The 17,855-nt window shown below is 49.2% G+C and overlaps 1 protein-coding gene across 1 annotated transcript; it reads right to left on the reverse strand.

The window, feature by feature from the left end:
* Window positions 1–8,118: 8,118 nt before the first annotated feature.
* Window positions 8,119–17,012, reverse strand: CKAP4 (cytoskeleton associated protein 4). Its single transcript, XM_055395955.2, has 2 exons — window positions 16,355–17,012; window positions 8,119–10,579 (listed from the first exon to the last, which is right to left on the reverse strand). The coding sequence occupies exons 1-2, from the start codon at window positions 16,808–16,810 to the stop codon at window positions 9,263–9,265; spliced, it is 1,773 nt and encodes a 590-aa protein (XP_055251930.2). The 5' UTR covers window positions 16,811–17,012; the 3' UTR covers window positions 8,119–9,262.
* Between the last annotated feature and the right edge of the window lie 843 nt (window positions 17,013–17,855).

The raw sequence follows: 17,855 nt of genomic DNA on the forward strand, positions 1-17,855 counted from the left end.
CTTCTCAGCTGGCTCTAGTGGTAAAGAACCCACTTGCCAATGCAGGAGACGTAAGATGTGCAGGTTCGATCCTTAGGGTTGGAAAGATCCCCTAGAGGAGGGCATGGCAACCCACTCTAGTATTCTTGCCTGGAGAATCTCATGGACAGAGGAGCCTGGTAGGCTACAGTCCACAGGGTCACAAAGAGTCGGACACAACTGAGATGACTTAGCACGCACGCATGCATGGGAAATATATGTGATAGTAAAATATTCATTGTAGTATCTCAGTGGTAAATGTACGAGTGCTCACTGGACAATTCTTTCCATTTTTTGTTTGAATTTTCATAATAAATTGTTAAGAGAAGAAAAAAGATATTAAGAATAATATAATGAATGCCCAGGTAATCCCCACTTAACCTAAGAAACAAATCTGAATTTGGATAGTCAGTATCCTAGCTACTTTTTGATCCTTGTACTACAATATACAGTATTATTTTGTATGCGTTCTTAATTTTATATACAAGTTCTCATACTATGTATTTTCTTTTCTTTTTTTTCCCACTCAGGATTTAGTTAAGCGATCCATTCACATTGATACACAGGTTCTGATTTATTCATTTTTATTATTGTTTTGGAGTACATTGTTTGAACAAGGGATAAAGTAGTCATTGATTGGGTTACCAGACTTTTTAGGTGTTTACAGTCTTTTACTTATTTGCTTGTTTTGCTTATTTAACTTATATGCAGAGTACATCGTGAGAAATGCTGGGCTGGATGAAGCACAAGCTGAAGTCAAGATTGCTGGGAAAAATATCAATAACCTCAGATATGCAGATGGCACCACCCTTATGCCAGAAAGTGAAGAAGAACTAAAGAGCCTCTTGATGAAAGGGAAAGAGAAGAGTGAAAGGTTGGCTTAAAACTCAACATTCATGGCATCCAGTCCCATCACTTCATGGCAGATAGATGGGGAAACAATGGAAACAGTGAGAGACTTTATTTTCTTGTGCTCCAAAATCACTGCAGATGGTGACTGCAGCCATGAAATTAAAAGATGCTTGCTCCTTGGAAGAAAAGCTATGACCAACCTAGTCAGCATATTAAAATCAGAGACATTATTTTGCCAACAAAGGTCCATATAGTTAAAGCTATGGTTTTTCCAGTAGTCATGTATATATGTGAAAGTTGGACTATAAAGAAAGCTGAGCACAGAAGAATTGATGCTTTTGAACTGTGGTGTTGGAGAAGACTCTTGAGAGTCTCTTGGACTGCAAGGAGATCCAATCAGTCCATCCTAAAGGAAATCAGACCTGAATATTCATTGGAAGGATTGATGCTGAAGCTAAAACATCAATTCTTTGGCCACCTGATGCTAAGAACAGACTCACTGGAAAAGATCCTGATGCTGGGCAAGACTGAAGGCAGGAGGAGAAGGGGATGACAGAGGATGAGATGATTGGATGGCATCACCAACTTGATGGACATGAGTTTGAGTAAGCTCTGGGAGTTGGTGATGGACAGGGAAGTCTGGCGTGCTGCAGTCCGTGGGGTCGCAGAGTCAGACACCACTAAGCGACTGAACTGACAGTTTTTTACAGGGTTTCCCTCCCCAGTGGCTCAGTGGTAAAGAATCCACCTACCAAAGAAGGAGAAGTAGATTCGATCCCTGGGTCATGAAGATCCCCTGGAAAAGGAAATGGCAACCCTCTCCAATATTCTTACCAGGGAAACACCATGGACAGAGGAGCCTGGCACGGTCAATCCATAGAGGTCGAGAAAGTGTCAGTCATGACTTAGTGACTAAACAGCAACAGTCTTTTTAGTCATAAGCAGTACTATTATGCTTACCATTTGCATGGCTCCATGTCACTTTGTATCCATGTGAAAGTTGGCACGTTGTCATTGCTTAGTCACTAACTTGTGTCGGATTCTTTGTGACCCCATGGACTATAGCCCACCAGGCTCCTCTGCCTCCTCTGCCATGGGAGTCTTCAGTCAAGAATACTGGAGTGGGTTACTATTTCCTTCTCCAGGGGATCATCCTGACCTAGGCATTGAACACGAGTCTCCTGCACTGAAGGCAGATACTTTACCACTGGCCACAAGGGAAGCCAAAAGTTGGCATACGATTCCATGTAATAAAGGACGTGGCTTCTGGAGCTTTGGGACACAGCTGGATCCAGGTTCTCATTCTATGTCATCGGGAACCAGTTACTGCCATCCCTTGGATTTGCTTTCCTCTATGCCAGCTTCATTCTCAGCGATCTCTCTACATAAGATGGCCCCTAGCAGCTGTGGGCTTATATCCAGCCAGTGGACAAAAGGCACCCCTTTACAGAAAGTCCCAGCAGCAATGGGTGGGATTGGGACATGTGTTTGTCAACTACAAATTGACACTTACCAAGAGCATTTGCCAGTGACTGAACAACAACAAGGAAATTTGCCATAGGCCTCTGAGGAGATTGAACCTGGTGCTGCCGCAGCTGCCAACCTTCAACACCCTCTGAGGGGAATTCAGGGTGGAGAGTGAGGCACTCTGTGCTCCAGGGAAACAGGTAGAACAGGTCTTTAGATAGATATTTTCAGGAATTGATTTCATGATCCCAATCCTTTCATGTCTTCATATCTAGAAAATCACCAAATCCCTTCATGGTGACATCAGTTCCTCATGACTAGGAGAAAATCGTTTATAAAATAAGCACTTGATTGCATTGAGCTCCCCCTTCACCAAAATCTTACACATTGACCTTCCCCCATTGCCTCTTTGGAGCAGCCTCTCAGAGCTATCCATCTGAGGTGCTGTCTCCAGGCTGCAGCCCTCATTTTGCCCCAGATAAAATTTAACTCTCATGTTGTGTAGGGCTTCCCTGGTGGCTCAGACGGTAAAGAATCTGCCTGCAATGCAGGAGACCCCGGATTGATTCCTGGGTCAAGAAGATCTTTGTGTATCTTTTTAGTGTAGTCCTTGGGGGTCAACACTAGTAGTATTTCTTTGTGTATCTTTTCAGTTGACTTGTTCATCTTGAACAAATCAAACCAGGAGAATGGGGTTTCTCACTGGCCAGTCCTGGGTCATGTGTTTATCACGGTCAGTCTCATCAAATTGCAGTGGACTGGGAATGGAAAGGGGTGATTGTGAATAGAAACAGAGGAGTTGTTGCCAAACACAGGAGGAGTGATGCTGGGCAGGCAACAACAGAGGTTCAGGGCCTCATTGTGTGTGCAATCCTTTACCATTGCATGCCATACCACACATGTAATCCTACACACACGTGTGGGAATCTCTCAAGGAAAGGAGACCTCAGCCTTCATCTTGTCTCCCAGAGTGAAGACAGTTCTGCCCTGTTCATAATAAACGGCGGCCTGTGGAATCCAGTCTTGACCAGATGCAGCCTGAGGAGGAGGATAGGCACTCAAAGCCCCTAGCTCTGTGGTTTTCACCTCCTCCCCTCTGGACCCAGCCCAAGAAGGCAGTGGTTTCTGCCACTCTTGACACTTCTTTGTCCTCTCAGAATTGTTGACTAGCAAGATGGAGACCGTAAAATGTGTTGTCCAGTTCAAAAAACCTTATGAACGCAAACAGATGCTGTTTATTGAACACCTACTATGCACCTTTTTTTTAAGTATGTGACAGGGGCAAGGTTTATCAAATAAGAATGTCTTCAGCCTTCTGTAAATATACTAAGAGCAATTTATATTTTAATAAATTTTGTAGTGTGTGAATTATATCTCAATGAAGTTTTTATTAAAGGAATACCAGGTCTTATGTGGTATGATTCAATCTATATAAAAGTCAAGAATGGACTAAAGTAATCTATGGTGACGGTAGTCAGAAGAGTGGTTACCTTGGGAAGTGACATGACTGTGGGGCACAGGAAGCTTGTGTGGTACTGAAAACATCTATCTCGATCTGGTGGTTAGCACGTGGTGTATCATGTGTGGAAATTCATTCAGCTGTGCACTTCTGATGTGTATGCCTTAAAGCTCACATGTTATACGTCAATAAAAAGTAAACTCAAGAAGTACTGGGTATTCTTCAGTGAAGAAATCAGTTCTAGAGTAATTCAGGTTTTTTCCTCTGTTTATTTTTTTTCAATTTTTTTTCCATTTTTTAAATTGAGATGAAATTCACGTAACAAAGCAAACATTTTAAAGTGAATCATTCAGTGGAGTTTAGTATGACCACAGTGCTGTGTAACAACCACCACTATTATGGTTTCATTTTCATCACCCCAAAAGAAACCTGGTGCCTGCTAAGCAGATGCTCTCCACAACTCCTTCCCCCTCCCTCTGCCCCCACAACCATCAACTTGCCTTCAGTCACTGTAGATTTATTCTGGATATTTCATATACGTGGAATTATACAATATGTGACCTGTTGTGTCTGTAAGAGCACAGGTTTTTAACTGGGATATTCTTCTGAAGCCAAAGGGTAGACACTGATGGATTAAATGGGGGAAAGGACACAGGCTGACTTTTCACAAAGTCTCTTTCTCAAAGCTTTTGAGAAACCTCACACCAGTTACCCACTGGGGATTCCCTGAATGGGAACCAGGCTGGGGACAAAGAGGCTGACTAGGAGCTGTTCATATCGCTCAAGATACGGACTGCAGTTTGTACAGTTAGCTCTGTTTCTTTCCACATTTACTGCCTCCCCAGAGCCGGACTATAAACCTCATGAAGGCAGGAACCACATGTCTTGTTCTTTGTCATCTCTTTGTTCCACAAAGAGTGGTGCTCTCCAAGTAGTGGGTGAATAGTGAGTGCATGAACCAGGTTTCTGTATTAATAGGCAGAGGGTGCAGTCAGGGGTTGCTGCTGGAATTCAGGAACCATCCAGTGATGGAGTAAAGGCTGGGGGATGTGGAATGGAGTGACTGTGTCCAGGTTTCTATCCAAGAGGATGTGGAAGGACAGGAAAAGGGAGAGTTGGGAAGACAGGAGGGACTCTTGAGCTTCTAGTTCAAGCAACAAGGGAGCAGTGGTTACACTGATTCCAGGGGAAAAAAATGACTTTAGTTTTGAACCCTGTGAGATGTCAGGGGGTGGGGTGCAGTGTGTCCAGATGTTACTGGATATTTAGATCCATACCTCAGACTCATGCTTTGAAGAAAACATTTGCTTAGTCATGTCTGACTCTTTGTGACGACCCCATGAACTGCAGCCTGCCAGGCTTCCCTGTCCTTCATGATCTCCCAGAGTTTGCTCAAATGCATGTCCATTGAGTTGGTGATGCCATCCAACCATCTCATCCTCTGGATGCCCCTTCTCCTGACCTCAATCATTCCCAGCATCAGGGTCTTTTCCACAGGCTCTTGTGGAAAACATAGGGTGATTTCTAAATATTTAACCACTGTCAAAGTATGGGTGCACAATAATCAGAATTAATGCTGGCCATGAGGCTGAAGCACTATCCTAGAGGTTCCAGTACATCCGTATTTTAGCCTGTTAGTTGCCAGACTGTAAGAAGGTTAATGGTCCCAAAAGAAGGCACTCAGGGCTGCAGGTGTTTACCAAGCAGCACAGAAGTATTTCAATCTTCTACCCTCTGGTGTGGCTGCACATGAATGAGCCCTGGAGTTCTTGCTACAGCCAGATGCTGTGTTAACCTAAACCCTCTCCACCCATGGCCCCATGCAACCCTCACAGTCATCCTGTTAGGTATCCTCACCATCATCACCATCCTAAGTGCCATGGGACATGGTAGCGTTTTCCTTACCAGCATGTTGCCAGTCTTGCCTGGGAATTTCACTGCAGTTGATTATCCTGGTGCTGGGTCTTCCACAGCTTTTTGGTTTTTAGTGTTTATTCTTATTTATTTGGCTGCACCAGATCTTAACTGAGGCATGCAAGATCTTCCATCTTCGTTATGGCATTTGGGATCTTTTTAGTCGTGGCATGTGGAATCTAGTTCCCTGACCAGGGATCAAACCCGGGTCCCCTCACTGGGAGTATGGAGTCTTAGCGACCGGACCACCAGGGAAGTCCCTGAATCATCCACAGTTTAATCAAGGCCTTCAGTAACTTGTAGCTATCCCCTGTTCAAAGGGTGGGGCAGCCTCATGTTTCCTGAGTGTTACCGTTATTCATGGACACATTCCATTTCCCGCAGGCCTCGAAGAATCTATTCTAACCATGCTAGCCCAACTCTCGCAGAACTTCCCACTCTCTCTTCTGTACCCCATTAGACCTGGCTATAGCACCTGTGATTCCTTATGCCATCTACCAGCTTTCAGGACTGTCACTCCCATTCGACTCAGCTATAGGTCCTTGAAAGACAAGGATCCTGTCAGGTGCATCTTGAATTCACTGATATTTGGCAAAATGTTTGGCTATGGGCTCAACAAATGTCCATTGAATGAATAAGTGAGCAGACACATGAATATAAGGCTGAATTGTTATTTGGGGTAAGATCGCATAATGCATTCCTTTTACTTTACCACTTGAATTTATATCTAGTTACTTCTCTGACCCTAGTAGATATTTTCAACTATGAATATTAAATGAGACTATATTAAACTACTCCACAGTCTGAGATTAAGGACTGCAGAAACGAAGGTAAAAGAGCAAGAATATGCCTGATGCAACCAACCGACCTGAGAAGGAAGCAGAATTTAATTTGCTCCAAACGTGGGGTTTTATCCTGCTCAGCACCCTCCCCCAAAGAGGGCAAAATGAGTTGTTAAAACATACATATCAACTCTGACTTTAAAATAAAAATACAGATGACAGCTAACACTAATAAAGGGCTCGTCTTGATGTGCAAACTGCTTTGGGAAAAATAAGAGTCATAAAGGCTTAGGGATGCTGACCCCAGGATGCAGAATGACCGACAGAGAAGTTCAGAGAGGCCCTCCATTCAGAGTGGAAGTTTGAAGCTCCATATGCACTCAGGTCTTGGTCTCCCCCAGGCCCTCTCTCCCAAAGGGAGAGAAGAGCTCATGCAGTCTCTGAACCAACAGACAGCAGGTGTTGCACAGGTCAACGCAGCCCTGCCCTTGTGCCGGTAGAAGGTGGAGGACGCTGTTACAGTTAAGAGCAGGCACTGGGTTCAAACCTCAGCCCTGCCCTTTCCAGCTAATGACTGTACATTGTGCTTGTTTACAAGCCTGTTGTTCCTTTATAAAACGGGGAATGATACTGCCTATCTCCGGGGAATATTAGAAGGAATAAACAGAGGCCTATGAAGTGCTAAGCACCATGCCTGGCAGACAGGTACTCAATTCAATAAATAGTATCCTTTGTTATCGAGTGGCAGGTGTATGGCAACCTGAGAAGTCAACATTCCTAGATTTGCACAGAGGCCAAAGGTCACCCAGATGAATCAACACACTGGTTCTCAAATCAACACACTAGTTCTCAAATCAACACACTGGTGCACATTAGAATCAGCTGCTGCTGCTGCTGTTAAGTCACTTCAGTCATGTCCGACTCTGTGTGACCTCATAGACGGAAGCCCACCAGGCTCCCCCGTCCCTGGGATTCTCCAGGCAAGAACACTGGAGTGGGCTGCCATTTCCTTCTCCAATGTGTGAAAGTGAAAAGTGAAAGTGAAGTCGTTCAGTCGTGTCCGACCCTTAGCCACCCCATGGACTGCAGCCTACCAGGCTCATCTAGGGAGCCTTTAACATTTATTTTTCCTTTTTCGGCTGCACCAAGTCTTAGCTGTGGCCTTCAAGCTCTTTTAACTGTGGCATGTGGAATCTGTCTCCCTGACCAGCGATCGAACCTGGGTCCCCTGCACTGGGAGTAGAGAATCTCAGCCACTGGACCACCAGGGAAGTCCCTCAGCTAGGAAGACTTTAAAATGCTAGTGCCAGCCCTCTGCACCCACTGAATCCAAATCTATGGAGAGGGGCCCCAGGTATTTTTTAAGGCTCCAAGAGTATAACAGAAAGCCAAGGTTGTAACCCTCTGCTGTAGTTAAGCACTGGGGTCAAGCAATGACCTATAAAGAAAACTGCTAATAGTCAAATCAGAACTAGGTGCCCAGGCCTAACAGGGAGGACATCTTGATTGCAGAATTTAAAAAAAAGTTTACAATTGAAAACTACCCATCTTTCTAATTCTGAATACTGCACATTAATACATCATTAAAAGTTACCAAGTTCTCAGAAAACCACCACTCTGGAAAAGTCATAACAAAGCTCAAGTGTTTATTAAGAATTAAAAATACTGTAAATAAGCCATACAGTTCATTTCACAGTAAACTAAACAAACCTTTTTTTTCTTTTTCCTTTTTTTTCCTTTTTTTCTTTTTTCTTTTTTAAAGGGCAAGACAGCCATTAAAGAACAGTACAGCTCAAAGGGGGAAGGGAAACAGCAAATGGCTACAGAAAATGCACACGTTCCTCACTGATGGATGGGGTCTGCTGACAGCAAACCTCTTCAAGAACATTGTGGTAAAAGAGAGACAGTGGCCTCCATTCCCTGGGGAGGCAGTCTATGCCTTTATGAGCAGCTCTCGTAATACATTTCCTGAAGGAATCCAAGGACTCTCAGGGATTCTAAACCCTTATTCTGAATGCACTATTTGGGGCCTTATCAAGAGGTGACACAGGTCAGCCACAGGGGACTCTGTGGGGTGGGGGGGGGTTGTGCCTTCACATTCAGAACCGTCTGAATTCTTTGCATAGTTACCACTGAGATCGTGAAATGGTTCAGGAATGGAAAAGACACCTTTCCCCACAGAAGGCGACCATCAAGCAGTTGATGCAACTAAAAATGGACGGCTTGTCTCCCCTCAATTCAGAGTTGACCTTAATGAGTTGTAACCAGTTTGAAGTGGAAGACGAGTGACATCTCATGAAAACCTCGGCCAGAAGTACTAAAAAAAATAAAATGAATTTTCCTTAAAGACAATTAGAAAGAAAAGGACCTCCTCCCCCCACATTTTGCTTGAAATCTGCCAGCCAGGCAGGATTTTTGAGGTTAATCTGCTTCTGTTAATCCTCAATTGCAGCCACTAAGGTTCTTCCCTGACACTAGGGAGAGACATCCCTTCTAGAAAGTGCCTCTGAGGCACAGAAACAACGCCTTCAGGAAACGCCCCCACCAAAGCTGAAGCAGAAGACTTTTGCGCAACCGGTGGCGCATGATAACCATCATAAATAAGTTAACCGGGCACAAAAACATGGAAGGCCCGGGAGGTCCTGGTGGTGCGGGTGGTGGAGGGACCTGGCTGTGAGGGGAGAGGTGAGGGGGAGGCCATCAACATTTTTTTTTTTTTTTGGTCATGAAAAACTGCACTGGCCATCCATGCCCTGCACACGCAATCCATTTAGACTTTCTCGTGAATCTTTTCCACTTTCACAAACAATCTATCCAGGTCATTCCTCAGGTCCTCTAGCAAACCCTTGGCCGACTCCAAGTTGTTCTCATTGGTCTCGATCTTCACCGAGTACGCAACCAAACTGTCCACGGCAGTCCTGAGCATTTTCAAGTCCGACTCCACCTGGCCCACGGAGGCTCTGAGGTTGTCGAGAGAGGAGAGTCTGTCCAGCAGGTCCTGGGGGGGCGCGGCGGTGGCCTCGCGGCCCAGCAGTGTGTGGACCTGCTCCTGCACCTTCTGCAGAGCCTCCACAGCGCCGGGGAGCTCGGCTAGGCGGCGCTTCAGCTCGTCCACGTCACCAGCCAGCGAGAGCTGGGCCTCGCCGAGGTCACGCACCGTGCCTGCCAGGCCGCCCTTGGCATCGGCGGCGGGGCCCAGGCCGGCCACGCGCTGCTGCAGCTCCGCCAGGCGCCGCGCCTGCTCCTCGCCCTGCGTGCGCAGCTCCTCCAGGCTCTCGCCCTGGCGCGCCCAGGCTGCCCGCGCCGCCTGCACCCCGTCTTCCACACTCTGCAGCCGCGAGTCCAAGCCCTGGCTCTCCTTCTGGAGCGTTTCAAAGGCCTCGGAGGGTCTGAAGGCCCCGTCTTCTTCTGGTCGGAGGGCTGCGGCCTTGAGCTGGCTGAGCTCCTCCTCGAGTCTCCTGATCTCCTCGGGGAGGCGGGCAGCAGACTCCTCGGCCCGGAGGATCTTCTCCGTGAGCGCCTGAAGGGTGTGATGTTCTGAATCGGCCACCTCCTTGAACCTCTGCTGCTCCTGTTTGAGGCTCACCAGTTCTTTGACCTCCGTGTAGACATCCGACTCCATGGTCTGGATGGTGCTTCTCAGGGCCTCCATGTCCTTCTCTTTGGACTTCACTGAGGTTTGTATTTCCTTAACCACTTCCTTCAAGGCTTTCAGATCCTGCTTGTATCCCTCCGAGTCTTCCAGAGAGGCGACCTTGGCCTTCACGTCATTGATTTCCTTCTGGCTCCTCTTCTGGACTTCCGTGAAGATGGCGATGTTGTCATTGATGGACTTGGTGAGCTCCGTCAGCCTTTCCTCCACTGTGTTCTCCAAGGAGGTGAAGTCCCGCTCCCGGGCATCCTTGACCACGTGGATCCCATCAGAGAGGTCTTTGAGGATCTCATTCTGGAGTTTTTGTAGAACTTCACTGATGCGGTTGATCTCGCTCTCCCCCTGCTTCACAGCTTTCTCTGTGAGATCATGTTTATGTTGGGAGCTTCTCACGAGGGACTCAAAAGTACCAAAGGTGGCTTGCAGGGACTGCACCTGTAACCAAAATCCAGATGTTAACCACAGAGAACCGCTAAAGGGTTTTTATGTGATTCAGCTATATTTCTTTTGATCTGGCCAGCTTAAAGGTCCCTCCTCCAACAGAACAGCACCATAATTCTTTGGGGAACCATCCTTATGCACAGCCCATATAGTTTGGGGGACCAACCCAAAGGCTCCAGGCCAAGCCCTCTAGGCCTGACCAATCAATGCTTTCCATCCACCCACTTCCCCACCCGCTCCTGGAACTATAGTGATTAGGGGATGGGTATGTGGCCTAAGCCAGACCAGCAAGTCGGCTGCATAACTTCTCTTAAAACTACTGGGAAAAGAAAGCTCTTTCTACTCTTTCTACTCTTGCTAGCTATAGGATGAGGGAAGCCTGGAACAGCTCAGACCAGCACATGATCAATGCCTGCCTACAGATCAAGCCAGCACAGGAAGCAGAACTCAGGGAGGGCAACAGCAAGTTCTGAAGATACAATTTAAAACCCTGGAGACAGCCATACTGAAGGCCTCTACTCTGGAGGGAATCTACTCTGGAACTAGTAAGTTTGAGCCAATAAATTATCTCTCTCCCTCCCTTCATCTTTCTTTAGGGCAGTTTTAGCTGAAGTTTTGGCTCTTACAACTGAAAGGTCCCAAGATTTCATAGAAACAAAGCTGAGGCACATGGGAGACACTGGGCAGGAAGGCAGGAGACCAGGTTCAGGTCTCTGCTTGGTATTTCTAGCTCTTTGCCTTGAACAAGTCACTGTCCTCAACTGAAAATGTGATCAGTGGACCAGTGGCCCTTAGCATTTTCTGGCTTGTGAACACATTATAATACTGATTGCCACTATACATTCATTCTAAATAAATTCCACCCTAAACAGGGTCTGACCTGGGAACCACTCCAGGGAGCAGGTTTAATGTCCTCAGAGGCTGAGAGCATGATGATTAATGGCCTGCCAAAACAGTCAGAACTGCTGAGCAGAACTAAGCATGACAAAATGAGAGGAGGAAGGGGTGGTGAATGGATTAAATAGCAAAAAATTGATGATTATTCAAAGTAGGGTTCACTATATTGATCTCTTCTTAATGCTTGAATATTTCCATAATGAAGGGCTTAAAAAAAATAGCATGGGTTCTAGAATGGGACCACCTATGCTCAAATCCTAGCTTGGACACTTCCCAGCTATGTGATCATGGGCAAGTAATTTAGCATATCTATGCCTTGGTTTCCTCAGCCACAGGATGGAAACAAAGATACTATCTAATTCATTAGCTTGTTTTGTGAGAATAAAGTGAGTTAATATATATAAAGCGCTTAAATTGGGCCTAACACATAGCTGTGCCCAGTCACTCAGACTCTTTGCAACCCCATGGACTATAGCCCTCAAAGCTCCTCTGTCCATGGGAATTTCCAGGCAAGAATACTAGAGCAGGTTGCCATTTCCTCCTCCAGGGGATCTTCCTGAGCCAGAGACCAAATCCGCATCTGTTATGTCTCCTGCATTAGCAGGTAGATTCTTTACCACCATGCAACCTGTAAACAGTAACTGTCACCTTCACTATCACTGCATCTTTCTGGAGTAGCTCAGCCATCTGGAGATTCCTAGCCCACCCCTGGCCCAATGACAAAGGGAAAAACACTACACGACTATGAACAGTACCCTGGGCTCTAGTTCCAGTCCCACCAATAACCAGCTCTGTGAGCACAAGGAAGTCACACTCAAATTCCAACTCCCAAGTTCTTCATCTATTAAAAAATCGGTTTCTAAAGTCCTTTATTGCTTCTACCAGTCTGTGATTTTACAGCAGATTAGAATAAGGTTCTCAGGGACTCCAGAATACTAGACAACTTGCCTGCTCAACCAAATATAACCTGAGTCATAAAGGACATCTTGAGAAGGTACCAGAGACAGCTCACCTCTGAAATTAGGTTATTCAATCACAGAATCTGCCTATTCTAAGCACAGATTTCAGAACAGAGGTGTCAACAGGTAGGCACAGTACCTGAAACATGGTGGGTGTTCATCAGTGTTTTCTGAATGAATCAATGAATGAATGAATTTACAGAGCAAGGCCTGATGAAGACCAGGCTGGTCCATTGCCCCCAACCCGTCTGTCACTCCTAACCTGGACTGGCTCTTTACAGATGGCTAGGAAGGGTACTAGATCAGAAATGACAGATGAAACCAATGAAAAGAGCACAGACAGTGTCTCCCTGTGTTGGTGCTGTTCATCTTCTAAGCTGTTCATCTTCACATGCAAAAACCCCATTATAATCAATATGCAGTGATTTTATCTGTTTTCCCAGCCTATGTGGGGTGCCCACTAAGTGGTGGACAAGATGCCAGAGCAGAGTGACACTAAGACAGGATCCCTGCCCCCAAGGAGCTCACAGTAGAGGCAGGGGTAAGAAACTAGTTAGCGGTGGCTGATATTCAACAGGAACTTGATGTAAATAATTATGCAAATTTAAGAGACATCATCTCAATCCACCCTCATAATAATCTCATGGCAGCTCCTATTGATCCCCATTTTACAAAGCAGGAACCTGGGAAATGGTAGAGCTGAGCATCAGAATCCAAGAATGTCTGAGTTTAGAAACTGCACTCTTGGCCTCCAGTGATAAACTTGGGCAGAAGCATGTTCAAAGTGCACTGAGTGCCTAGAAATGCTGCTCAGCCTCAGGCCATGATTCCTAGCCCAGAGTAAGATGCTGCTGCTGCTGCTAAGTCACTGCAGTCGTGTCCGACTCTGTGCGACCCCACAGACGGCAGCCCATCCGGCTCCCCCGTCCCTGGGATTCTCCAGGCAAGAATACTGGAGTGGGTTGCCATTTCCTTCTCCAATGCAGGAAAGTGAAAAGTCAAAGTGAAGTCGCTCAGTCATGTCTGACTCTCAGCGACCCCATGGACTGTAGCCTACCAGGCTCCTCCATCCATGGGATTTTCCAGGCAAGAGTACTGGAGTGGGGTGCCATTGCCTTCTCCGAGAGTAAGATGAGAGAACAAAGAAATACGACCAGAGAACTCACTCACCCGCAAACAGCCCTTAGTCTCATTCAACTGACCCCACAGGCCTTAAGCCTACTCCTAAAATCACTGTATGCCACGCTGGATCTGCCAAGGCAACCCAAGCCCTTCAGAGGGCCTAGAGCAGAACCAGGGTTTCTGAAGCCCTGTGCCCATTTTATGCCTGCTGAATCTTCAGGCTAAGAACAGGGCAGCCTCTCAGTCCATTCAGCAGACCTGGGCCATGCCCCAAAACTGAGAGCATCTAAGAACGAGACCAGGTGGGTACCCAAAAGGGCAGTGGAATAGCATGCTTCAAAGTCACACTGCTCTGATTCCAACTCCAGCTCCACCACTGAGGGTCTGCACGTGACCCCGAATGAGTGACACAACTGCTCCAGACTCAGCTGGCCTATCTGTGAATGGTGCTAATGTCTCAGAGGGTAACTGGGAACACCTGGCCCACAGTGAAGACTAACTATGAATAATAATAATACAGTAAGAATATGTCTCTGAGAAAAACCAAACCCTCATCCTCAGAGGAATAAGGTGCTCAAACTTAGTTTGTCAAAGCACCATCCACTCACTCCTCAAGGCAAAGTAAAATCTACTGGCCACCCTGGAGATGCAGAGAGAAGTGACCACATGCAGTGGAAGAACCTATGTGGCAAATGTTCCAAGTCAATGAAATGAGAATTAATTGAGCACCTACTAGGTACTAAGCAAGGCACGGGAAAGATGGCAAAATGAATAGGTAAGTGGTGAACCGTGTTCTAGGAGTTCACTGCAGTTTGAATCCTAGTACCGCTACTTGCTGGCTATGTAACCACAAAGAGTTACTCAGCCTCCTGGTGTTCACTTTCCCGGTCTGTGAAAAGGGGATCATATCAGTACTTACCTGTTGGCACTGTGAAAGTCAGATGAATGCACAATAAACATGAGGCATTAAATATGAGCCTGACTACACTACTAAAAAAGAAGGGTCATAATTTCAATGGTTTACAGCCAGGTGAATTCTTGAAAACCTGGAAAGAGTCCTCCCCTGACAGTGAAAGCTGTGATGGAGCAAGACTGGGAACCAGATGGAAGAATAAGGGAGGGGCAGGGAGGAAGCAGAGAGAATAAACCTCAATTTCTCCTGCCTCAACTCAAGACCTCCACCATCTGGGCCTCAACTTCAGCAGTTACCCTGCTGTGGGCAGGATGGCCATGTAGTGTCCACCAAACAAGCCTGTGTGTTCCTCATGCCATCTCAACAGTTATCCACTACCATATAGATCTAGACTGGTACCACGCTGGCCACCAGGTCACAGGCCGAGGCAAACTCCACCTTCTCTCTTCCGAACTCACACAGCAGTCACCCTCAACCGAAACCTACCTGTGGGCTGCTTCACAAATAGGATTTGCACCTTCACACCCTCCACAGGGCCTACCAGGAGCCATGCGACTATCAGACTTCACCAAATATTATGATTGATTGGTAAGTGGGTGGATCAAGAGAGGAAACAGAGAGCCTACTGATGACACTTCAGCAGTATGTCTATTTTATAAGAATGATTTGACATTCCAGATAGGCAAAGCAGCGCTGCCTACTTAATTCCCTTCGAAAAGTCACCTCCCTTGGCCTGCATCGTGGAGCAAAATGACTCACTCCAGTTGCTCCGCCAGTCTTAAGAGGAAATTCCTAGTCCTACATATTCTACACAGTCGATAGAAACTTGGCAGGGCCGACAGCATGCTGGGAAAAGGAGGCAGCAGTTCCGGGCTCAGAAGTGGTGGCGGGATTTTTTGTTTCAATCATGCAACCAAGTTTCATTGAGCAATGACATGAGTGGAGGACGGAGAATGGAGAATGAGGCGAAGGAGCTGCACTTAGTGTAAAAAGAAAAGGTAGACCCTAAGCAGCTTCCTGTTGAAAGGCGGGTCCATCTGAACCTGAAACAGACCCCTGTGGCCTCAAGGCTGTCATGCAACCTGCCACTCACCAGTTGCAGTCTTTGTCAATTAAGTTCTAAATCTCAATTTTCTGGTCTGGAAAACAGAGTCAAAACTGCCAGTCCTCTCTCCTTCCCTCCCTCCCAAGGTTGCTATGAGGATTAGATAATAAGTGAGTAAGCCCTCTAAACACCATATAAATGTACCTCCGTGGTATTATTCACCAGTGTGACCTAGTATCTTTGGCCGTTCCTCTCCTCTAAGGCTGAAATATGCTGTCATACTTCCAAGGCCCACTTAGGTACACTGGTCTAATAAAGCGCAGGGGGCCTAACGAGATGAAATATTTCATCAGAACTATACAAATGAGTAACATTACTAGCTTCTCTTTCCCCAGGCTCTGGGTCTATTAAAATCTGGCTCAGATGTCTCCCACGGGGAGAGCAGAGGTGCGGCCTTGCCCGAGGCTTCCAGGGATGCGCTGGTTTCCCTTCCAAGCTCCTCTCCAGACAACTCTGCCCATTCAGCGGTTCCTAATCCAAAAAGAATGAGCTCCCCAGAGCCTGCCGGCTTCCTTACAGGTCACCGCTAATGTCCTGTGACAGGCCCTTGGCCCACCCTCCCGGGCGGCCGGAACATCCTCGAAGCGGTCCATCCCTCAGGGCGAATCCTCAGCAGCCATTAACAAAAAGGGTCTGGGGGCTGCCTCGGAGCCAAGGGCCGGGGCGAGGGCACCCCGGGCCGCTGGCGAGAGCCCCGGCCGGGAGGGCACGAGGGGGCCCGGCTGTGGCCACCGCCGGGAGCACGGAGGTTGGGGGCCTGGCTGGGTACCCACCTTCTGCTCGACGTCCTGCAAGCCCTGACCCAGCTCCTCCCGCTGCCGGGAGAAGTCCTGGTGGCTGCGCCGGACGTGCTGGACCTCCTCCAGGACGTGGTGGACACACCAGCCCGAGAAGGCGGCCGCCGCCACCAGGGCGAGGTAGAAGAGAAAGTTGAGCACCCGGCCGAGCCTGCGCGAGCAGGACGCGGAGGACGAGGAGGCGGCGGCGGCGGCGGCGGAGGAGGAGGACTTGCCGCCGCGGTGGCCGCCCTTGCCGTGCGCCTGGTTCTGCGGATGCTGCGGCGGGTGCTGCTGCTGCGGGTGCGGCGCGGACGGCGGCGGGTGCTGCTGCGGCGCGGGCGGCGGCTTCTTCGCCACGTCATCCGCGCCGCCCGACGGGTGGGCGCCCTTCTCCGAGGGGCTCGCGGCGCCGTGGCCGCCCTTGGAGCCCCTTTGTTTGGCCGAGGGCATGGCGGGCGCGGCGGCGGCTGAGGCCGCGGGCTGCGAGGCGAGCGAGTGGGGCGCGCGGCCGGGGAAACTTCCTCGGGCTCCCCCGGGGCTGGGCGAGCAGCACGCGGGCGCTGTTGGCGTCGGAGCGGCCGAGAGAGAGAGAGAGAGAGAGCGAGAGCGGGCGGGCGGGCGAGGAAGGAGGCCGGGCGAGGGAGGAAGGAGGAGGGGGCCTGCCTCCGCCGCCGCCGCCGCCGCCGCCGCCGCGGCGCCGACCCCGCCTCCCGGGAAGGGAGGCCGGCAGAGCCGAGCCCGGAGCGCCTGCCACGCACGCTGGGGCCGGCGGGCGGCCCCTCCCCTCGCCGCCACGACCCCAAAGAGGGAGGGCCGAGCGGGGGGCGGCCCCGCGGGGGCTACGGAGGCTGGGATAGGGCGAGGGGATCTCGGGGAAGGCGGCGGCGGAGCCGGGTCTACGGGAGCCGGGGTGGGCTGAGGGTGGCTGATGAAGAAGGGAGCCCCAGCAAAAAGGTCCGGGGGTTGGGAGGTCGGCGGAGGGGAGGGTGGTGGCCGAGCGGGGTCTACAGGGGCGCGGTGGGGGCGGGGGGCGACGATGGTATCCCAGCCGGGCCAATGGAGGTCAGGGCAGGCGGCTGTAGGGGGCGAGGTGGGGAGCGGCCAGGCCGGGTCTAAGGAGGCGGGACCCGGCTGCCGAGGTGGCCACAGGGAGGGGGCGGAGGGCTGGGTCAACTGGGACCCGGACTGGCGACTGAGCTGGGGCCCCGGGGAAAGGCGGCCGGGCGGGTCGCAAGTGGAGGAGCCGGGCAAAAATCAGCGCGAGCCCCGTGCCCTTCTGGACCCTTGAGAAGAGAGGAAATGAAGGGGGGCGCCCCAGGAGCCCTGCTCCTGGGAGTGGGAGTAAAGGGGCAGGAAGAGACCCCCATTCCTTTCCCCGGGCAGCTGGGGAAACCCCCAATCCGCCTCACTCCTCCCGGATCCCACCCTCCACGCCTGTGGGGTTGGACCTTTTCTCTTTCCTGGGGTTTGAACGCGAGGCAGAAAGGGCTTTCTG

This window comes from Moschus berezovskii, chromosome 6 (assembly GCF_049115385.1).
Source record: "Moschus berezovskii isolate FMDL1 chromosome 6, NW_MosBer_1.0, whole genome shotgun sequence".
NCBI lineage: Eukaryota > Metazoa > Chordata > Mammalia > Artiodactyla > Moschidae > Moschus > Moschus berezovskii.